General features: G+C 29.5%; 1 protein-coding gene across 1 annotated transcript in view; it reads right to left on the reverse strand.

Annotated features, from left to right (window-relative positions):
• Positions 1 to 3148: 3148 nt before the first annotated feature.
• Positions 3149 to 25498, reverse strand: part of LOC135962822 (uncharacterized) — a 31816-nt gene continuing 9466 nt past the window's right edge. The window contains exons 2-4 of the mRNA XM_065514719.1: positions 22437 to 24883; positions 3744 to 3895; positions 3149 to 3678 (exon numbers count right to left, since the gene is read on the reverse strand). Coding sequence (XP_065370791.1) covers positions 3276 to 3678; positions 3744 to 3895; positions 22437 to 24866 — 2985 coding nt within the window. The 5' untranslated portion in view covers positions 24867 to 24883 and the 3' untranslated portion in view covers positions 3149 to 3275. The remainder of the gene's footprint in view (positions 3679 to 3743; positions 3896 to 22436; positions 24884 to 25498) is intronic.

Raw genomic sequence — 25498 nt, forward strand, 5'->3', positions numbered from 1 at the left:
TTTTTGTCCGACACTGTATATTCAAATCGAGATGCAATATAAAACAGAATTATTGTAAGGGCCAGCAACGCGGACCGGGTTCAGCTAGTATATATATATATATATATACGCCTTTGTACAAATATTATTATAAATAATGAATTGAGTTGAAAAAAAAACTGCTAAATTTGAAAATCGTTCCTGAAGCATTGCACTACGTAACCATTGTTTTATTCTACGAATAGCTGAGAAACTTCTTTCGCAACTAGCAGAACTGATAGTAAGGCTTATTGCCACTTGTAAAAGTATGTAAATGCATGGAGAGATATTATTGTCAATTTTGGATTTTATCATATCAATTATCATGCAAAACATGTAATTAATAATGAGTTCATCGGCGCCATCCAAATCTAATTTAAAGAAATTGTTAACAGCTTTAGGTAATGGAATGTTTTGGAATCGGTATTCGATATTAAAAATTATGCTATCTATTACTGGATTATATATATTTAACTTCCAATAATCAACTGAAGGAATAGAATCCGGCAAATACAGATTTTAGCTTTTACCTAATGTTGAAATCTTCAAGATCACTTTTAATTACAGCGTAATTTTTAATTACTGACTTACAATTTTTATATCTACAACTCCATCTAGTTGTGCAAAGGCTGTTTATTATATTATTATACTGTTTAATTTGAAGAGCTTGGCTTAGGCTTTTTAAGTCATTACTATGCTAAGAATGTTTGCGATGATGATACATATGTGTGAACATGAATCCACAATAACTAAGTTTAGCCTGTCAGATAAACAATGAACCAAAATGGCTTGCGTATTTGACTCCTTTGTGTTAGGTTGTAAACTGGTTTTAAAACCAAACATTACATGTGCTCCGTTCTACGATTGTCATTGGAATATTTTTTAACTTTTTGGGTTCCAAAAACCCCATGATTAATGTACAAATCCAAAAAAATCTTTCTGTGACTTTCCAAATTTTTATCTGGGGTGGGCAGATGCGGGTGGTTTTGGCCACCCCAGCCGCCACCTATCTACGCCAGTGATTTTAAGTAAAATTATCTTTTTTTTTATATTTCTCAGAATATGTTAATTCTGTTCCTACATTTCTTGTTCTAGTGGCCTGAGTTAATGTTAATGGCGTGTCTCTAAAATTTTGTAACCAATGTTTGTCCTTTTTATCTCATTAGAACGACAGTTACGCACACATTTCAATTCGTTTAAATTAAATTGCAAAAGCTATGATCCTAATATTTTACACAAGTGTTTCAACAATACATAGAACACATAGAACACGTACCTTGAATTCAAAAAAATATTTTGACTTTTTTCTTTATGTCATCTATTTTCATTTTCAAAATCTTATCTTAACAAATTTCAAAAAACAAAAATGAAATATTAATCAAATATGTATTAAAACTTAATTTAGTGTATATAATTGAATAGTGGGGGCTTTACTAATTTATGTAAAAAATAAATATTTTGTTAATAAGCTTAGAATATGTAGATATTTAAATATAAAAACAAGCTTTGACAATTGTTAGAACCAAAAAGCGAAAAAAAAGTGATCAGCTGTTTGAATGACTCCACCTTGTATAAATTCGCCTTGGTTGGGACTTTAATTTGGCTGAAATTTTCAGAGTTAACCAATTATAGCAAACACAACTAGACACAATAATCGGACACCGACATTCCCAAAATGTTAAACAAACAACCTACCTAAATACCTTATGTATTTCCGTAGTACATTTGAAATATTAAAAAATAAAATTATTTTCTGTGTACCAGCAATCAAAAAAAAAAATCAGAACTGTAGCTTAAAGCATTTTAATACTATACAAATTTTAAAAACTCTCCGCCGATAAAATATGCGATGCTAGCTTTTAATGTGGGTATTTAATATTATTTATTTGGGGTTTTTCGAATGAAAATTTAAAAAGACATACGAACATCGCTTTATCTACTTCGCTATCTATAAGACTTCAGATTATATGCATTAGGGCTCAACTTTTTTAAATTTTTTGCAGATATCAAAATGGCCCTAGCATGGTCGAATAGACCACTCAAAGTTATTTAAATAAATTGTATTACCTTTTTGCGGTTGTCAAAAACGTTCACCCACAATACGCGGTTAAGTTTAGAAAATCTCAAGTTGTTTTGTTTTTTTTATAAATATACCAACCTGGATCTAATCTATATTTAAAATTTGCGGTAACGGGAAAGAATCCGCTGTTTTACTATAAAAAAAGTAATACAAATTTGAGAAAATTTTGATTTTAAAAAATCGGTTTTGTGGGTTATTCCCAAATGACCAAAAAAAATGTTATTGTATATAACACAACATTTGCTATCCCGTGGTGATTGGGCCAAAATTTGGTTATATCCCTATTTATATTTTTTATGGGGTCGCAAATGAAAATTGTGGAAATACACATAGCGGTCATGGTATAGGGTTAAAAAACCTTACGTAAAATTTATTTTTTTATAATCTGTATGGATTTTGTAAATGATTAAAAGCAAAACAAAACTGAATGAAGAAAAATAAATTTAACTCAATTTTTAGTAGATTTGAATTAACGAAAATTTAATCAATCAAAGTTTGAATAAATTCTGTTATTAAATAACTTCAAAATTAATTCAATTTAAACAAAAAAATTAGATTTTGGAAATGGATTTATGGAATGAAAGGCAGACATTTTTTAATTACGGATTAAGATTTTAGTGAATTAAGCTTAAATTTAATTAATTAACACGAAGCTCTGTTATATAATGATTATAACACTAAGTTTTCATATGAGATTTGGCTGTAATATTGTGGCACTTACTGTAACACATATTTTATTTTATACTTTGTTCTTAACTTTTTAAATTTGTTTAGTAACTTTTGATTTCTATTTTAATTATTATTTTTCCTTAAATAAAAATTTATGATTTTTAATTTTGAAACTATTTTGAGTATTTTATTCTATTTGTGAATTACCCCACAATATTACTAATTTACAGTATCATTATATATTTCGGGAATCGCCGGGTACCCGGGAATGTAGAAAAAAATTTCCCGATTCCCGGGAATCAAAAAAGGCCGGGAAATTAAAAACCCAATAAGCAACATATGAGTGGAAATTTGTTAAATAATTGAAAAAAAAACAATACCTAAGAGTGCCTTACAAGACATTATATGTATATTTTAAATAAATTTATGGTTAATTAAAACTACAATTAAAATATCCCTTGTGACTAATGTACTACTTGAAATTCCGAATACGAATTTTGTATTCTTCTCAAATAATGGAGTGAAGATAGGGTTCAATTAGTAATGCAGTACATCGCAAATCTGCAATTTGAGTTTCACTTTCTTCATCATCGGAGTCAAAGCGTTCAAGCTCCTTGGAATGTTTTGTGGATGTTAGAGGAAAATTAGAATGTCTCACTTTATCCTGATTACCGTTGAAATCCAGAGCAGGCGAGACAGCACCATCCGGTTCAGCTCTACAGAATAAATTATTATTAACGTCCGATATGGTGTGTTGATTCTGAGAATGTTGATTGTTATATCTATCATTTATATTAAGAGGTAAACTTCTATATTCCTCATTTTCTATGTTAGCTTTGAGATGAAGCCTAAGTTGGTTTCTTAAGTTTGCCTTTTCCGGTGCTCTTTTCCTCTGAAAGTCCTCTTCGACTCTGAAAAAGGGCAAAAGTATATAAATTAATGTTTACACATTACGAGTTTTATTAGAGTGTATTACCGCTTCATAGCTTCTAATTCATTGAGTCGTTGTGCTTCTTTTATTTCCGCATCTTTGGATAACTTTTCGGCCAATCTACGCTTTTCTAAAACACGCACTGTGCTTTGAAAGCTAAAGCGATGTGTGTTCTTTTCAGGCATACCAACATTTCTCTGGAAAGAAAAATTATAAAATAAAAAATATAAATACTGTAATAGATTTCATACAAGAAAGGTAAAGTGAAAAACATTTTATTTTAGGATACAACACTATTTATTGTTTTACAACACAGCGAATTTTTAACACGCACAGAAAAAACTGGAGCTCTAAAATTGCCAACAATTTTATTTGTAGTAAATAACAAATTTATTGATTAAAAATTTTGTCAAGTTGATAAAATAATTAGTCAAAAGTTGACTTAGGGAAAATAGTAACCGATAAATTCATTTAATAAAATAATTGATCTGTTTGAATAAAAAAGTTAGTCAATTTGATTAATCAACGTTAAATTTTGTCATTGGATGTATTTTCTTGTACTTTTTGTTGTTGTTGCCATGCAGTTTGTGTTACTATGCTTTGAAAAGACATTACAAAAACATTGTTATCGGTAAATCATATTTTAGCTTAAGATTGTTGTTGTTTAACGTCTGTATGAAAGATCATGTCTAAACAAGACACTTGTAAAAATATCAACGTCATTTTTTGTTTTTGTGTTTAGTTTTATTTTGCATTTCAATGTGGACGGCCGTATTTTATAAAGAGTGATTTATTAACAAACAAATAAATATATCTATATTATAGAAAGTGAAAAGTGATTTTAAACAAATATACATAATTCTTGAATTTATTTATTAATTACATCTATTATTTTTCTTCGGAAGCCGGATAAAGATGGTAAGTTTAATTAAGGGTTATTTTTGTGATGAAGCATTTGACAACGCAGAAATATATTTTGTGCATTTAAAAAAACATAAACCTTTTGGAATCAATTTTGTTTGTAATTTTGGGGAATGTTACCAAAGTTTTTCATCTAAAGACAGTTTTAAGAGACACGTTTTGAATCAATTTAAAAAAATTAAATTGTCTAGAAATTTAAATAATACGTTAGAAGAAGAAACATGTAATCATTACATTGATTCTGAGAATTTAAACGTGAATAGTTCTTTTTGTAATGAGCCATCTTCGATCCCACCTTTTTGTTATGCAAAATGTTTTGAAACTGTTGTGGAATTCGCCACCAAATTTGTAATACAAATTACATTCCAATAATAATTACAGTCGTTCAGACATAATTTCTTTACAAAAATCAATTCAATATTTCATAATAGAACCCATTTGTAATTTTCTAGAAAGCTGTGTTGAAAATAAATCTTTCGAAGAAATAACTCCAATAGTAAACGACTTAAAAAGTTTATTAAAAAATGTAAGTACAGACTATATGTTAGTAAAATATCTGACAGAAAAAAGACTTATAGAGGAATTACAGGTATTTTCAATTGACAAATCCTTAAATGCTAAAGGCACTTTAATGCCTTTACGTTTTCAGTTTGAACAGATGTTTACAAAAGAATGTTTCATTGACAAAGTTCTTACCCATATGGAAGCAACTGAAAAAAACTGAAAATACTAATTATGTATACAATTTCAGGAATATTATAATACTGGCAAAAGAGGTAAACTTTACAACAAGATATTTAATTTAAAACGACTATCAAAAGGCATTTTCAAGTCCGAAGAAGAATCTGACACTGACTTACGAGAGGAAATAGGTAAGATTAATTTTTCCAAAAACTATGTTTATTTTTAAGTTCCAGAAAAAGATTCCAGTTTTGCAATCCATTTCTTCGAAGTGGAAGCTATAGTAATGATGAAATGGATTTATATTGGAGAAAATGTTATAAATATACATTTCAGCAAATCAGGGAATCAAAGTCTACATCCGAGATCTTAAAATTGTGGCCTGAATATATCAAACCTTCCGGATACACATTAGTAAGCTAACTCTTTTTAAAAATATTTGCACGATAAATTAGATTATTTTTAACTGAATTAAATATTTACAGATTGACATAGATTTTGGTCTTAAGCTAAAGATATGAAAACCAAGTGGGTTTTTACAGAAAATAAATTGTTACATATGCTTCGGACTAAAGTAACCAACGTTTCGGTTTCAACGATGCTGAACAACTTAAAATCGTGCGATGATGGTAAGTTATTATTTTATTACTTATTCACTCATTCAACTATTAATTACATTTTTTATTTATTTCAGAATCAAAGATTTTTTCAATTTTGTATTTCTTACATTATTTGTTTCCACCACAGCAGAAAGTTGTTACTGACAAAGCCAGGGCTAGATTTGTTTGCCAAAGTTGCAGAAACCAAAGAAGAAATGGATATGAATTTAAAACTCATAAAACTTCAAAAATGTGACATCCAACCAAGGTTGTTAATTCTTGGTGAAATAACAAATATTAAAGAAATGTATGTTTATTTTGATGAAATAAAATATCCAATAGTACAAATAATCACTGCAGTAGATGTTCTATTTAAAACATTCTTCGTTTTTAACTTGAAGTTTCCTATAGAATCCGATTTATTTTATAATTTTGTGCAACAATTTTTTTATGAAATTAATTCAGAAAAGAAATATTCAAAAGTCTTCACTGTAATTAATGAAATTTTAAATTTAAAAGAATAATGTAAAACTATTTAAAATTATTAAAAACTTAAAAATTATTTCTCAAATAATATGTTATTTTAAGTACAATTAAAATATATTTAAAAATGAAATCCTTATGTTCCTAAAATTTACAATTATAAAATATAATTATATTTTTATGTAATAGCTTAAATAATTTTTTAAAAAATAAATTTTTGTAACAAAATTTTGTATTTTTTTAATATTTTGGGTGGAAAAAAAAACATTTTTGATAAAAAAAATTGTCAAATCAATGAAATTTTTTATTAAAATTAGCGTAAAATCCGACAAAATAAATGTTTGGTTTAATAAAATTTTTAATCAAATTTTTTTTAATTATATAACAAATTTCATAGTCAAAGCAACCAATTATTTTATCAACTAATAAGTCAAAAATTCAACAAAAATGTTTATTAGTTTCACAAAAAATTTTGTTGGAGAATAAAAAATTGTCCGATTAATTTTTTAGTTGACTTGATTAATTTTTTTATCGACTGTAAAATGACAAAAAAAAAAGTTACATATTTCGTAGTCAATAAGACAAAAATCTTTATAGGCTGAAAATTTAATAATTTTGGATTCAGATCTGTGTATTTTGTAGTCAAATATGATTTTTATTTTTTTCTGTGCGGGATTTTTAGAAGTTTTGAATATATATTTTAATGAAGTTCCATTAAATTTATTTACATTATTTTTTTAAATTGAATCTAGTTCTCGAGATTAACCCTCCGTTAGTCGCAATCATTTTCCATCGATACACAATGTATCAAATTGATATCAATAAAAAAATTGATGGTGAAAAAATTAGAATAGCGTTATAAAGGTCATTGCAAAGGTCTTTGAAACATCTATCATTCGATATCCATATTGCCTACACAAAAAAAAAATTATCTGAACGCATCGTTTAGAAATAGTCAAACTGAATGCTACTAGGCGCATTTACTACGCCCTTTTAAAGTCGAATTCAAATATCCAAGATCTGAACGCTTATTTGGTGTTTACTACGCGACGTACAGCTCGTAATAGACCAAGCAAACGTTTTTCTGAATGCAGCATGTTTAAAACCAAACTTTCCTACTAGCGACCTGAACGTTTTGTTCAGATATTTAAAATCAATTAAATAATTCTTCGCTGTACACTCATTTAGCATAACTGAATGCAAAATTCAGTAAAGTTCTTCATAGAAACGTGCCGTTCAGCATAGTAGAATAGTAAAACAAAACTAAACGCATCGTTCAATAAATCTGAATGGGACGTTTTAAAAATATTTTTGGCAAATTTTTTTAAAACGGCAACAGAAATAACAGGATTCTAATAGAAAAACAACAAAGGTTTCGTGAGTTTATAGAATTATTTGTTTATGTAAACATTTATGTATTAAAAATGCCTGTAAAATATAATGAATAAATTTTGTTAATATTAAAAAAATCTTTTATTTAATTCTCTGAACGCAGCTGGTAAAATAATAAGCTTACGTTCAGTGATGAAGAAATTGAACGCATCTGATATAAAACTAAACTCTCGTTCAGTATTGCCAAAATTAAACGAATATAGTTAAAACCTGAACTCCCGTTTACTTTTGCACAAGCTGAACACTATATACAGTAGCCCAATAAAGTCTACATACAGGAATTCAAATTAAATTTCTTTCGTTGAAAGCAGTATTTGTAAGTTAAAATTAATGAAATATATTTGTTAAAAAAATAAATTCACACTAAAAAAAATTAAACATCACTTAAGTCGGGTTTAGCAACATTTCCTATCACGTCCAAAATTTCTCCTTTATTAGACTTTTTGATTCTGAGTCAAATAACCAACTTTTTTTGGGTTTTTTGGGCTTTAGTGTTCAAAATATTATGAAACTTAATAGACCCGCCCACCCAAAAGTAGGCGTGACCGAAAATAAATTTTTCGTTATTTTACTCAGAATCAATAACTCTAATAACGGTGAACTTTTGGGCGATATTTGAATTTTTTTTTGCTAAAATCTAAGACATGTATTATTCTCATATCTCATAAAAAAAAACTAAAAAAACTGCTTTAAATTAAAGTAACATAATAATTTTTCCTGTATGTAGTAAAAAGCTGAATGCACGTTCAAGGTAAAGCTTTTATTCGGGTTTCTACTACAGTCATAATGGGTGCAAAAAACCTAAGAAATATTCAGAAAAACTAAACGTTTGTTCAGTTTTTTACTATTTAATTTTTTCTGTATATATTAATGATTTATGGCCAGTTTTTGTCTTCTTATTTAAGTACTTATTTAGTTTATTATACCCTTCAGCTTCGTGAGAAGGGTATATATAAGTTTGTCATTCCGTTTGTAATTTCTACATTTTTCATTTCCGACCCTATAAAGTATATATATTCTGGATCCTTATAGATAGCGGAGTCGATTAAGCCATGTCCGTCTGTCTGTCTGTCTGTCTGTCTGTCTGTCTGTCTGTCTGTCTGTCTGTCTGTCTGTCTGTCTGTCTGTCTGTCTGTCTGTCTGTCCGTCTGTCTGTCTGTCTGTTGAAATCAATTTTCTGAAGGCCCCAGATATCTCCGGGATCCAAATCTTCAACAATTCTGTCAGACATACTTTCGAGAATTTTGCTATTTAAAATCAGCAAAATCCGTCCATAAATAACGGAGATATGAGCAAAAATCCGAGACAACCTCTGAAAATTTCATCAAAAAACACAATGTATTGCATGCTTTGACAAAAAAACAACAAAACGTATGGTTGGATGTGCAAGCTTTGCGTATTTTGTTTTTTTTTGTGTTTTGTTTCTTTTGGAGTTGTTGTTGTTTTTTATACAACTAAACTTTTGTTTGGTTGTGTGTTGGTTTTTTTGACAAAAAATCAACAAATCGTATGTTTGAATGTGCATGTTTTGCGTATTTTGTTTTTCTTTTGTGTTTTGTTTCTTTTGGCGTTGTTGTTGTTATACCCTTCAGCTTCGTGAGAAGGGTATATATAAGTTTTTTTTATACAATTAAACGTATGTTTGGATGTGTGTTGGTTTCATTGCTTTGCGTATTTTGTTTTTGTTTTTTCTTTTGGTGTTCTGTTTCGTTTGGCGTTGTTGTTGTTTTTTGTGTTCTTGATAAATTTAGGATGCTGTACGCTGAAAGTGGGCAATGTACATACATATCTACATATATATGTACTAATTATAAAAAATAATAATGCATCCACAACAAAGGTGAAGGGTATATAAGATTCGGCATAGCCGAATATAGCACTCTTACTTGTTTTTACTTAAAATTACATTTAAGTATTTTAATTTTAGATTAATTTAAGCCAATTTCAAATCAATTTACAAATTTCGAACTTCGCTGTCATCTTCAAACTGCTAAAATTTCAGCAATGCGCGGTGGTCAATTACGGCCAAAAATCCATAACTTCTTTATTTTTCATAAAAATTTTTGAATAACCGATCGATAAATATTTCAATGTTCAAATACAGGGTTTGGCCAAACAATCATGGACGTTGTAAAAGCATCAAACAAATTAGGTTATTCATGTAAATCCTGAAATTTAGTCCAAAAATGAAGAATAGCATAAGTGATTGAAAAAAAAAGTCGTACAAATTTCGGAATACATATACAGGGTTTGGCCAAACAATCATGGACGTTTTTAAATTATCGGAAAAGTTAGGTTATTCATGTAAAATTTGAAATTTGGTGTGCATTTAAGAGAAACACACTTGATCCATCGTAAAAAATATTAGAAATTGCCAAATAAACATTGACGTTATAAAAGTATCGAAAAGTTATGTAATTTTTGTAAATGGCTTCAATTAGATTCATAATTAAAAATATCGTGATCCATTGAAAAAATTTCGACATACAAATACATGGTTTGACCAATTCAGCATAGACGTAAATAACTCTCAAACTTACAAAAGAACACGCAAAAATTTCCTAATAACTACGTAGAATGGTTAACTGTTAACTGTTTTATAAAAACATGTGCTAATTTGCAACAAAAAAACTTTAAAGAAAAAAGCTCAGGCTACTTCAATTCAAAAGTAAAAAAAAATCACATTTTTCTAATATTAAAATGCCAAGAAATAACCTTTGGCCCATAATCATAGTCAAACACTAAAGTCGGTTCTTTTTAAAAACAACTTTAAAATAAAAACCTGCTTTTTATTAATTTGCAACCATAGTCAAAATTAAAGTATGTTTTAAATTGAACCGACTTTAACTGGGTGCCACCGCAAATGTAGAAATGTTTTCATACAATATACAACAAAAAACAGACAAGTGCTGACATACAAAATTAAAAAAAAAATCCAAAAAACGTAAACAATAAAATTAACCGGAAAAATGGAAAAGATAAGATTAATATCATAATTACGATATTTTGGTACTAATTTTATTGATAACTGTTCAATAATTGCAAAATCTCTGCCAATATCTTGTAACTTAAACATTTTTTACTTTGTGTCGACTTTAGCGTCAGAAGTATACTTTAATTTGTCTATGATTTAACTTTAAAAAAAATTCTCTTTTAATATAAATGATGTTTTCACTTCAACAAACGAAAAATTATAAAACATAATAAGAAGAATACGAATGAGTGTTAAGAGGAATGTCAAAAAGAATCATGAAAAACCGAAATCATGTTTGTTTTCTTACCCCCCATTCTTTTCTACCCCGCGCACCACCAATCATCGACATACATGAAAACAGACGTCTGGGCAAACATGAAAAAAAATCATAATGTAAATTGCGTGTAAGTTCTTTTATAAGTTTGATTTGTAACAAAATGACATGGTTGTAACAAAAAGCATCAAAAGCGCCAAAGGCTATTTGATAAACTTGGGGGTTACACGATCAAGTTTTGCCTTTCAAGTTTTAATACACTCACACTTTTTTACTAATACACTCACACTTTTAAGAATTGAAATGAACTTGCATTCAATTTCTCATTCAAGTTGGTTTTCAATTTTTCTTTCAAGAAAACAGCTGATTACAGGTTTTTGCCCAATTTGTACTAAAATTGTTTTCAAGTTGCGTGCTGCCTACGTCACAGCTTTCAATTTTTATAAATTTTGACAAACAGTATATGTAAAAGACTATCAAGAAAAACTTGATCGTGTGGCTGCAGTGAAAAATAAAAGGGTAACGAGACCAAAAAAGCGTCATAAAATAACCGAAAAGCGTTAAAATGGCAACACTGGAATCAATACCAAAATTTGATAGCAAAAAAAATTTTGTCGTTAAATGAACACTTCACTTATTATTTTGATTCTGTAAACATTCTGTAAACATTTTTGTAATACTTTTTTTCTCTAAATATTTAATATGTTATATGTAATTACAATTGATTTTTATTTTTACAAGTAAATACAGTTACCTAGAATAAAGGGTGAATTGCAAAATGTATGAATGCAATGCAACCTTAAAAAGTCGAGCGATTCTTAACGCAACCGTGTAAACTTTGATAATGTTTCATATCGCAAAATGTATGAAAAAGTAAAAATAGGCAGTATGATAAGTTTTTTTTTAAATTTTAACTACGCGTTTGCATGCTTTGTCTTGATAAAGATATGACTGCATTGCATACATACATTTTGGAATTCACCCAACCAAACTTGGATATCATACTATATTGTCTTTTTTATTTAATTACACTTTTGAAAGATTCAACATGAAACCGGAGGCAGAAAATTATTTCCGATTGCAGCCAAACTTAGTGACATGAAAAAATTTATAATTTTGCACATTTTTGTCGCCGTGCCCATAAAAAAAACAAACAATAAGGGTCCTCATGTAAACGCCTAAAAGCCTCGCAAACTGTGCAATCTGTGCATTTTTACACTCTCGCAAATGAAATGTCAAAAAATGTATGGAAATTCGTTTGCACAACTCCGATAAGTTTGCGCGACAATTTAGACTCGCAAACTTGAATTTATTGTGCATTTGATGAATCAGCTGCTTTTGTTTACTTTTATTTATAAGAAATAAAAATCAAATAAAATATAAAAATTTTGTGCATGTGAAAATTGTGTAACTTTGGAACAGAATGATTGTATTAAATGACATTGTGTATGAAAACATTAACCAACAGCTAGAACATAAACAAAGTCCTCCAAACTATGTATACCACCGTTTGTTCCAAAGATTTAACTTCATTCAACATTTTAAAATTAAAATTTATACAATTTGAAAAAAAATGATTAAAGTTTTGGTTGAATTTATGTATTTTTATTTGACAAATATAAATTTTCTGTATAAACTTGCACAAAATTGAAAAGGTGGGTTCATGAAACATGTCGCGCAAATTTGCCCATTTGCACAAATGGGAAACTTAAGCGTTTAAATGAGTACCCTTAATATTTTTCTTCATACACGGGTGACCCACCTAGTATGTATATTGCGTGTCAAATCGGTCCATTATTTCACCTACTCCTACTAATTGTCATAAATATCTGATTTACATAGGTATCCACACAAATTCCACCACAAATAAGTTTTATATAAAGGTTTTTTCGGATCAATCCATTATTGACCATAGCATACATATAATGACCACTTCCTAAAATCCAAATACAATACAACTTAAATACGTTTAATATATCGAAGTTATCTTCACGTAAGTCCAAAAAAAATTTTTTGGGAAATTGAATTTAAAGTTTTAACGATTTATATAAAAAAAATTGAGTCGAAAAAAGTTGTTCGATATTTCTGTATTATGTAGTGCTTGAAATTCTACATCGATTAGTGTTAAAAATTCCAAAGTAATGGAGGAAATTTTTCAAGTTTTTGGCATTTTTAGCTTCAAAAAAAATTTACCATTTTGTTGTATACTCTAATCCCGTTCCCGAAAATGCCGGGATTTTTTAATTTTAAATCTCAGGGTTTTCGGGATATTTCATAAATAAATAGGGGAAATTGTAATTTTTGTGTGCCTTTTTCATGCATTTTGACATTCTACATGCCCGCAAAGTGAAGTTCAGCAAAGTTGTTAAGCTCAACTTCATTTGTTTTTCGGGTATCATAATTTTTCTGAAGGTTTTTGCGTAAATAAAAAAGAAACGTACACAATTATGTCTTTACAATTGAAAGTAAATTTTTTATTTAGCAATTAATTTTTTAGGCACTAAAAAGCATAAAATACTTGCAAAAGTACATTACATAAGAAGAAATAACAATAAAGTATGTACATTAGAGTTAATTTAAAAAAATTGATTTGCGTGTATCATAATTTTTCTGAAGGTTTTTGCGTAAATAAAAATAATGGCGTCCTTTTTTTTTTGGAAAATGTTCACTCATTGTGGTGGTTCAACGCACCTAAAGACGCAGATTTTGAGCTTAAAATGCTTTTTCATCGTGCATGTTTAAAAAAACTAAATTTTTTTTTTTAATTTTTTTTATAAAATGTGTGGATTTTTGGAAGTATTTTAATTTTCAATTGTATTAATTTTTGATGCAGAATCGACTGTTGAAATCATATTTGCAATATATTCAACTGTTGTTGCACTACAGAAAAATGTGCTCAAAATGTGTCTCTAGGTGTGTTGAACCATCACAAGGAGTGAAAATTTTCCAAAAAAAAAGAACGCCATTTTACCAAATCCCGAACCCCGCGATTTTCAAAAACCAGTCTCTATATACGCCACACAGAAAAAATTATGACTAAAATATTTTCAAACATATGCATGTTTGAAATCAGAGTTGTATTTTATTATTTTAATTGGTTTTAAATTTTATTGTTAACAATGCTAACAACTTTTTTTAATAATGAGAAATCTTTATTGATTTTGAATTTAAATGTTATTAATATTTTAATTGATTTAATAATAAATATTGTTTGAATATTCAAAACCAATTATTTGTTTGTATGGTTTTATTAAAAATATTGTTTGATTTTATGTGGAATTTCAAATAATATGTTTCACTGATAGTTCAAATATTTTAATAAGAAAAATTAATTTTTTTTCAATTAAATATTTACAAATTTTGTTGTTTGATTTTGTGATTTTTGTGATAGGTCCCATTTCAATAAAATATTCAATTGACTTTATGATTTTTGTAATTGGATTTGAATTTTATTCAATTGACTTTATGAATTTTGTAATTGGATTTGAATTTTTGTTTTTTCTGTGCACTTTTTACGAAATATTTATTAGTTTATGGCACATACGTGAACATGTACTGACAAAAACTGCACTAAATTTTTTCCCCGAAATTATTTTCACGTATGCATATGTGTTATACTTTCAGTATCCAAAATTAACGTATGTATTTAGTAGGGTATTCAATTAATCGGGTTTCTGGTTTAATCGGTTAATCGAGCAAATAATTAATCGAGGTTTAGATTTATTCGGTTAATAATCGGTTAATTTAAAATTATTCGATTAACCGAATTATTTCTATTTTAATTTTAAATTGAAAATACAACAGCGAATTTTGTGTACAAAAACATAAAAAACGGCAAATAAGGTATTTGAAATCATTTTTGTGAACATTTTTTGTATGAGAGTATTTTTTTGTTGTAAACGTCAAAATTAAAATTCATGTTTTCTCGTATATTTGATAAGTAAAAATTTGTTTAAAATTTATTTAAGAAATAGTAAAATGTCATAAAACATTCAAAGGCGTTTTTATTGAAACAACTTTTTTTAATTATGACGTTGTTGTGAGTTTTTAGGCTTTTAGTGAGATCTACTGAAATAATCTTTTATAAAAAGAATATAATTTAAACGATTTTTTTCATTAGATTTAATAAAACTTTTCTTGGAAAAAAACTCTCTCGCTGATTGTATATGTTTGAGAAATCAAAAACATGATAAAGAATATTCCTTTTTGGATTGTTTTAGATTTTGATTAAATTAATAGTTTCGTTTAGTTATGATAAAAGACAAAGTTTCAAATACATGTAAATTTAATATGTCATTTGTTATACATACTCATTAATCATGTTTATTGGATGTTAAAAAAATGTCTAATTTTAATTTGAAATCTGTATTTGAATTGAAACGGAAAAATGAATACAAAAAAAATGTTTAAAGTGCAAAAAAAAGGAATTTCGATTAATCGGTTAATCGACACAAATTAATCGGTTTATTTGTTATTTTTAAATCGGCAATTTCAAATTATTCGAACAGTTAACCGTCCAAAATTAATCGGTTAATCGATTGAATACCCTTATACATACTCACTAATCATGTTTATTGAATGTTCCAAAAATATCTAATTTTAATTTGAAATTTGTATTTGAATTGAAAGGGAAAAATAAATACAAGAAAATTGTTTAAAGTGCAAAAAAAGGAATTTCGGTTAATCGGTTAATCGACACAAATTAATCGGTTTATTTGTTATTTGAAAATCGGCAGTTTTAAATTATTCGAACAGTTAACCGTCCAAAATTAATCGGTTAACCGATTAACGGTTAATCGATTGAATATCCTAGTAATTAGTAAATTAATTAAACCACTAATCTTAATTTTTGTGGTCGCTCTGGAAATATTATGGCAAGTTCTAAAGTGTGTTTTTTTAAACCAGATAGAACTTGAAATTGTAAAAAATTGTAATGAAGTTTGTAGATTTTGTTGCGGATTAGTCTTACTCCATATGCGTCAATTTTGTTTGTTAACAAACCCGTTAAGCCAAAATTGAGCCTCATCGCTAAATGTAATTTTGCGATAAAACTGTAGACAATAAGTTGCGTGAATCAATAACTGATTTTCAAAATACTTTTGGATAATTTGGTAGCGTTGTTCAAGCATCAATATATTTATAATGATTTGCTAGAGTATACTGATCCTAAATGTCAAAAAGTGAGAACAGTGGGACCGTTCATTAGACAGTTAATCCAGTTCTGGCGGGCTTAAAAAACCCTTTTATTATTAAAATTTTGGAAAATGTATTGCAAGATTTTATAATCAGCCTTATCATGTAAGGCGTAGTCGTTTTACGACAACGACAGTTTCGTACTAGATTAATGAAACAGGTTGAATAATTTTTTTAATCTAGTACGAAACTGTCGTTGTCGTAAAACGACTACGCCTTACATGATAAGGCTGATTATTGAGCATATGATTCTTTGGAGCGACTCCTGTGTGTGTTCAAATTCAAGAGATTTACACTGTACATAGTACAATAGAACGATAACAAAATCAACCCAAAAAGTTAATTTTAAAGATTATGGAAATGCTTCCGACCGATTTGAAAGTTTATTCGTTACTAGCAAGCCTTTTACCAAAATTAAAGTAATAAAATATAATAAATTCAATTTATTTTCTCTACTCTATAAAAGATCTATAAGTGATGATGAATTTCCATCATCAAGTTTTAAAATACGAGCTAGAAAGAGAGTTTTGGCAATTTTATTCATGCACATGAATAAATATTTCTCAAGACAAAATGAATATATACGTATACCTTGTCAACAGATCCGTGTGGTCATTTGGCAGATATTTTATTCCGTAGTTAATCAGAACGTGTCGTCCTTACAATCCAATAAAAAATCACAACTATCTCAAAAAATACATGTTTTTATTTTAAAATCAAAAATTGCATTCTTACTGAGACAACCTATATATAAAAAACTAACCCTTATAGATTGTATGCTGTAAGATTCACGAATATAAAACGAATTCGAAATGCATATTATAATTAAAATAAAATAATTTTTTCTTTTTTAAAAACTTGTTAAATATTTGTATCACATACGTGTATATCAGTGATGTTCATCCCATACAACAATTGAGAGCATAATAAATGTCTAATTTTTTCAGAAATTCAATAAGCATTGTTGTTGGTTAGTTTTTGGATGAATTACAATTGAACACAAAAAAACAAAGTTAAAAATAAATAAAAAATTTGAGAGTATTTCGGCCGTATGATGTATATTCTTTCATTTCCTTAAAATTTAAATTATATTCATTTAATAAATTGGTTTTATTTGACAAAAATTCTAAATATAAACTTTCTTCATTTTATTATTATTTTAAGTGTTTGACATTATGTTTGCTGGATAGCTCTCTCACCAATACATCTTCATTTTTGAACTCAACTGTTGTATATCCACAAAAATGGCATGATACCGTATCATAACCAGAGTTCGAAAATAAACCCTACCTTATTCGTACTGTACATTTAAAGAACACATTCCCTTCATCTGTTTTTAGTGTTTGCGCACATGTACATTTGGGTGGCCCTTAATAAACGAAAGTTGGATTTTGGCCATTCTCACCCCCCAGTTTGGTAAACATTAGTAAAAAAATCATCCTGAAAATTTTTTAGGTAAATCGGTTAGGGTTAAGACGTGCCGCAAGCCCTCTGAAGTTTTGAGATGCATTTATAAGGGGAAAAATGAATTTTTTTTCAGTTTTTGTAAAAATTTTGCGATTAAAAACTTACTTTTGCAATTTAATATAAAAGAATTGAAATGTGTACGTAATTGTCGTTCTAATGAGACATAAAAACAGAAATTGGTCAAAAAATTTTAAAGTTATTAAAAAATCGCCAGTCCATTAACGTGTCCAGGCAACTAGAACAAGAAATGTAGCCACAAAATTAACATATTTTGATAAACATTAAAATAAAAGCTCATTTTTACTTAAAATATATCCATATTTACTTGTATATGATTTCTTTGTTGGATACCGTTAACCTATTCGCAGGTATAAAAATTAAAATTATGAAAATATCTCTTACAGTTTTTCCGTACCTGCGATTTAAATTTTAAAATTTTCGAGAAAAACTAATTTTTTGGCCATATTTTGGCGAATGAGCCCAGTTTCCTTACTCTTATTAATTTTAAGTAAAATCTGTTCAGAATATTATAGTCCAGGTAATTTTAAATATAGTTTGAAAGTTTTCCTAAAATCGGAGAACGTTAACCCTTAAATCGTGAAGATCAAATTTTTCAATATTTGGAATTTCTAATGGAAATATAGCGAAATGTTGTATATTTTTGGGCCGATTTTGATGAAACTTAACAAAAATATAGCACAAAACCTAGTATTTACAATAACAGCACAAAAAGGGAAATTAACCCTTAAGAGCACTTGGGGTTAAAATGAACCCAAACTTTTAAAATCATAATTTTTTTTATTGTTTTAGAATTTTGGGGTCATTTTAACCCCAAGTGATATATAGGGTTAATTTAAATTTTTCTGCTGTTTTTGTAAATACTAGGCTTTGTGCTATATTTTTGTTGAGTTTCATCAAAATCGGCCCAAAAAAACATTTCGCTTAGAAATTCCAAATATTGAAAAATTTTACCTTTGACCTTCACGATTTAGGGGTTAACGTTCTCCGATTTTAAGAAAACTTTCAGTAGTGAAGATTTTAGCGAACACGTAGTGAACTTTTTAGGGTACATGTAGGTAGCGAAGATTTTAAAGTACATGTACGGTATAGTATTTTTCCATGTGTTTTTTGTTTGTCTGTTTCATTTACTTGTATTGTCTATTAGAAATATATGCATACCGTTGTTAAATTTTTCATTATTTATGTGAGTAAGTTTGTATGAGTTTTTAATTAATTTCTCCATTGCAATAATTTGTTGATCTATTTTAGTTCATGATTTTTAGATTAAAATGAAGGCAAAATAGAACAATTGGATTGGCTTGAAAATTATTTTTTACAAGTTTATGGGCTGCGTATGTATAGGTGGTATTTTGAATAAAATATAATAAAAAAATGCAACTGAATACAAGAGAGCATTGGTGGGAAAAATTTAACTTTTTTAATATACTACCGATTCAATCAATCCATTATTTTGTAACCATTTCAAAAGGGTTTTTGTGGTACTTGTAAAAATTGCCAATGCAAATTTCATGAAAAGTGTTTTTCAATAGATGTACTTATGTATGTACATAATTTATGATATTTTATGATACTGACAGCTGTAAAAAAGAATTTTTAGGTGTAATAATGTGTGGAAAACCCCAAACATGAATGAATGGTATTGATTTATTGCCTTTGTCAAACAAAACTCGTATATGTAAATTTGTTGTGTTTTTTAGTTTCCGCTCTATGTACAGTTCTCTATTAAATTTCAAAATATAAATTATTTTCGATAAAAATTATTTATAATTATCTAAAAAATAAAAATCTTTAAATGATTTTCGATAATTCATTCAAGTCCTATTCAAAAGTAAAAATCTACAAACATATCCTAAAAAATTGTAAAATTTTTCGCAACATAAAAATACGAAATGAATTTAAAATTAAACACATTTATAAATACATATCTTTCGATTTTCTTACTTCTCCGTCATTATTTTTGTATTAAATATATCAATTTCTGCCTTCATCCATACTCCACATGTTCAACAAAATCTTCGCTAAATGTACGCTAAAAAATACACTAAACGTAGTGAATGTGTACAATATACCGTACCTTATTCGTAGTGTTTGCGAACATCATCTCACAATCGTAGTGTACGGTATATTGTATATGTACATTAGGTATATATGTAACTATTGACAATTTTTGCAAATTGGCATAGCATGGTCGTATAGAGTATTAAAAACTATAAAAAACCACGGTATTATTTTTTAGCGGTTGTTAAAAAAGTTCACGCAGCAAACGCAATAAAGTTTTTCATTCAATTTTTTCAATTATTTTGAAAAACAATATATTGTTTTTTAATAATAACTGCGGACATACTTCAAAAGATAATTTTTAAATAAGGGAAGAATCCCTCACACTTGCAAAAAAAAATATGAAATTATTTATATAATTTTTCAGAGAAAAAAATTTGATTTATTTTAGAAATTGGTGTTGGTGCGTGAAATGACCTAAAAAAATTATTTTCATTACTTATACAACATTGGCCATCACGTGGTGGTATGCCAAAAATATCTCCAAAATTAGCCTAATGTAAATGTTCGCAAACTCTAAAATTTTGTTAAGGTATTTCGTACATTTTGTAGCGAATGTGTATGTGTAGTGTTTTTTTTTTCGAACTCTGATCATAACACATTATTTTTTTTAGCAAAATGGATATACAACAAAATTGCTCCACAATATCTCTGAAATTATAAGAGATATAAACCTGTCAATTTAACAGATCGATAGATCTAAGAATTTTAACCCAGAAAATGGTCTTAACTAATTTTTTTTGAAATACTTCAGACAAAATCGAAGCATTTGCCAATCACTTGGAGAATGTATTTACCCCAAATGATACAAATTCATCTATTAGTGCAAATGTCATAAATAACGTGGTGCCAAACCCAATAAAATTCCGGTTCTCTACCGTGGTATAGATACAATTACTACCACGACTATAAGTAATCTGCCCAACTCAGCACTGAGAATTATTTTGTTCATATTTAACTCAATACTACGTATTGGATATTTCCCATCCTCATGCAAAATATCTGATATAGTTATGATACCAAAACCGGGAAAGGATGTCACTCAAGTGACATCATACCGTCCCATTAGCCTGTTGTCAATATTCTCAAAACTTTTTGAAAAGTTGTTACTTGATTTGGTTTCAGATGGAAACATAGTAATGTCGAACAGGTACATCGGATAACTACACTTATTCGGAAAACCTTCGAGAGCAAGCAGTATTGCTCCGCATTATTTATTGACATATCTCAAGCCTTCGATAAAGTCTGGCACGATGGACTTATACACAAAATTACTAGATTACTACATGCGAATGTACATAAACTGCTTAAAAATTACATACATGAATGATCTTTCCAAATCAGATCGAAAGATGTGATCTCGTCACGTCGAAAAATATCTGCTGGTGTACCACAAGGAAGTATACTAGTGCCGTTCCTATATATTTTATATACTGCGGATATACCTACGAGCGCACTGACTCACACATCTACATTTGCGGACGATACCGTTTTTTTAAGTACAAATGAAAACCCCGCAATAGCTTCTGAACAACTCCAGTCTCACATCGGCGATTTGGAAAAATGGATGGACAAAATGAAAATTAAAGTCAATGCAACAAAATATATTATCGTTACATTTACTCTACGACGAGAAATTTGCCCTTCCATACAGATAAATAATATTAAAATTCCTAAACAGAGCCATGTCAGATATCTCGGTATCCATCCTGATCGCCGCTTAACATGGATCCACCATATTGAAGCCAAGGTTACACAAATAAAATTAAAGTCAGTTCAATTGTACTGGCTAATTGACCCACGGTCTGCTTTAGACTTGGAATACAAAGTGCTTTTGTACAAAACAATTATAAAACCGATATGGCTATACGGGATTCAGCTATGGGGAACATCCTCCTCATCTAACGTTGAAAAATTGCAAAGAAAGCAGTCAGCACTGTTAAGGACAATAACAGGTGCCCCATGGTACATTCGCAATAGTAATATTCATAGGGATCTCAATATTCCCATAACACGCTAGGAGATCAAACGCTCCAGTTTAAACTACCTTTCAAAACTATTGGATCATCCAAATCCCCTTGCCAGGGAGTTGCTGTCATTTGAGGGCCTTAGAAGACTGAGCCGATTGGAAACACTGGATTTGGCCAGATAATCATTTCAACGAGCACTCATGTTGAACATTGCAGCGTCAATAACAACTTTAGTTTTAGTTTAAGATTTTAATACACGTGAAGATAACTTCGGGACGACGATATGTAGATATAAATCACTCGACCTAATTTCATGGCCCACTTCCTAAAAAAACGAGCACAATTCTCATAAAAATGCTGGAATCCATATTAAATTTAACAAAAATGATTTTCATATAGAAATAAATCACGCTTCACTGCCTTTCATACTTTCATACTTGTTTTATATTATATTTATCGTTTTTCCATATTTGTTTGCCAATATCAACTTTATCGACATTATGGTCCATAACTCTTGTTCTACTCGTACTGGACCGATTTTGCCAATATTTTTGATAAACAAAGAATATTTGAGGAAAATGTCATCTGCCTAACTTCTTGCCCTGAAGGTCCTATAGAATTTTATAAGGATCGAGAATAAATTATACTTTTAGGTTCTAAGACCAATATTTGGATGTTTTACAAACGGAATGACATCTTTCGTACCTGGTGTATATTCTGTATTGGCGTTAGGTCTTGCAGGCTTTCTCTAACCATTTCCTGTCGTTGACGTTGTCGTTTGTATGTGGACTTGGTCGTCTTCGATTGCTTTGGATTATTGGGGCTGTCCTTATTTAATGTATTAAATGCATCCTGTCCTGGAAGGTACACGATATGTTTTCCGACGCAGATATTAGTCAATGATTTCGGTTGCAAATGAACTAATGAGTTTGAATTCATAGTCGATTTTAAACAACTATCGTCTGCGCTTTTGGTGGCCGCCGACAATGACGCATCATTTGTTTTGGATTTGTGCAAAACCCAGTTATCATTATGATAGTTAGTTCGCCTAGTTGACGTTTTGTAAAGCTCACAATCGGGTTGATGAGATTCTGAGTCGGTAGAAAAGGTATCCCCTAAATGTTTTTGTATATGGTAACTATTTCGTTTAATGGATGCTTTTGCAGCGCTGTTGCATTTACAATTAGAGCGAGAATCAACATTTTTTCCCAAGTGAGTTTTAAATTTTTGCAAACTGTTGAAGCCAGGTACTAGCCAACAGTTTGCCGCTTTTAAACTGTTTTCATGTTCCATATAATCTATAGATGACTTCATTTGGCATTGTAAATGAACATCTCGAGGTAAAGATAAACTAAAAACGTGCAATGGATTTGTATTTGGTTGCTTTTCTCTTTCTATATATATTTTAGCTGACACATTTGTGTTTTTGCATTTCTGTTTTAAGTCCTCGTCATCGTCATCATCTTCGTCTTCTAGGTCTTGCTGCGGTGTCCAATTAGCGGCAGCTATTAAGGCTGTATTTACCTTTGGATTAGACGTCAGACAAATTGGCGATTCGATTATTTGGCTATTTAAACTATTATGTTTTGGTTTGGAGCGTTCATGGTGCGAACGTTGCTGTTCTTCCAAAAGGTTGCGCCAAGCAGCCGCTGGACTGAAGCTAGGCGTTTCGGGTTGTCTTCTAGGCAGGGTAGGTCGAACATGCACCAATATACCGTTATCCACAATTTCTTCTTCGGCTTCGAGACTATGACCTAATAGCGCTATCTTCTCATTCTCACTTTCTGTAGTATTTTCTTCATTTCTACATTGTACCTTTTGAGTTTGAGGAACATCCGGATTAAGGCTTTTATTTTTTGCATCCATACCAAAATAAAATGTACGTTTCAACTGAGGTATGCGTGATTGTTGAGATTTAGTTTTTATTTCATTTGCTGTCGCTTGATATTCATGTTCACTTTCGAGTTTAGACATATTCGCTCTTGGATCGCTGCCTAAATTCAAATGTATTGACTCTTCTTTCCAAGTTATATCCTCCTTTTTGTTCGTCTGCCTTCGACGATTCTTTCCGGAACTGTTGATAGTTATTGAGGTATTCTGGATTTTATTTGATGTGACATTGGTATGCTGCCTTCGGTGTGTATTTGCTTCCAATTTATTTACAACTGGATGAGATGGAAGTTCTCTTGGCTGAAGCATGTTTGGCTTTTGAACTGATGCTCTTCTATCATTACAATCACTAGTTTCTTTTTGTCTTAGAAGGATGGCGTCAAAACTTTTCTCTCTTCTGTATGGTAATTTGCTGGCGTAACCCGAACTGACCGGCTGAATAGGCCGAGAAGAATTAACTGATGTGCGTGTATTAGACCCACGTTGTAAGGGTGTCTGGTGTTGTTTACGGGTTTGTGGTTGCTGCTGCACTAATGTTTTATTACTATTCGTTGCATACATGCGAGGCTTTGCCAATGAAGTGTTTTTCGATTCATCAGATACATTTTGACCAGAACTTTTAGTATCAAGGCTCAAAGTAATTTTCGTCGGAGCCGGAGGAGCTTTACGTTTTTTGTTGTACTTATTAACTTTTAGCGTAGACGCTGTAACAGTTATTGTTGGTGCTTGCGAGGAACGGTTTATATCTTCGTCAAAATTCGATGAAATATGATCTTGGGATCTGGTCCTTGTGTAACCAACATGAAGTAGTGTTTGTGAACGTCGAAATTCTGCTAGTGGTGGGGCGGATTTACGATGAGATATTGACTCATTCTGACCATCAAGTATAAGTGTATGGCAACGTCTCATCGGATGAAATTTAGATGGTTGATTTTCACGCTCTAAACGCTCAGAAATATCAGTACTTTCCTCTAACTGATCTTTTACACGGAAGCTTATTGTACCACCCGCCTGTAAAATAGCACCATTGGTTGTAGCTCTAAGCTTATGGTTTTCTGTAGGTTTCGGCAAAACTTTACATTCGGCCACATTTCTACTACTTGACCATCCTCCCAATATGACCGGATTATGTTTCTTTTTTGCGTCTCCTGTTGTTCGTCTAAAATATGGCTGGGTATAATACGAATTTAATTCGCTATCGACACATTCGTTGTGTAAATTATGTGTACTTCCTGTGTTCCCCATAACTTAAGGACACAAAGCTGTAAATAAAATAAGTTCTCTCTTTAATGCTGATATGCAAACATATGTATAATTTAGTATGTATTCAAAAATAAGTTTGTTATAAAATGAAATCTACTATGATTACATAGGGAATGGGTAAGAACCCACAACCGATAAGAACACTTCACACTGAGATTTTAAAATTTAAATCGTTGAACATATTATAATGACCCTCGAGGATTCACAATGACACAATTTGAAAAAATTCAAAATAAAATTTTAACACAAATCAGGGTAATAAAATTTTTATTAGATTTTGTATAAACCTTACATCCTACAGTCTTTAATTTTTAGTAACTTTAATAAAGTCATAGGAGAAAAATAAAAATACTAAGCGACTAAAAAGGTATGCAAGGAAAATATCTAAGCTTTCTTTTAACCAAAAAAAATTAAAAAATGTCCATTTTGAAAAAAAGTCAACAAAGATTTAGCAAAAAAAAAATCAAAATTGGTATGTTGCAAAACATTTATTTTGATATATATCTAACTCGCATCCCCCTAAGTGACCAAATAGGTCTTCAAGGAAAATAACTAAGCCAATTTTGAAAAAAAGTCAAAAAAGTTTTTGTTAATTTTTTCATCATTTTGCTAAG

Source organism: Calliphora vicina, chromosome X, assembly GCF_958450345.1.
Source record: "Calliphora vicina chromosome X, idCalVici1.1, whole genome shotgun sequence".
In the NCBI taxonomy this organism is placed as follows: Eukaryota; Metazoa; Arthropoda; class Insecta; order Diptera; family Calliphoridae; genus Calliphora; species Calliphora vicina.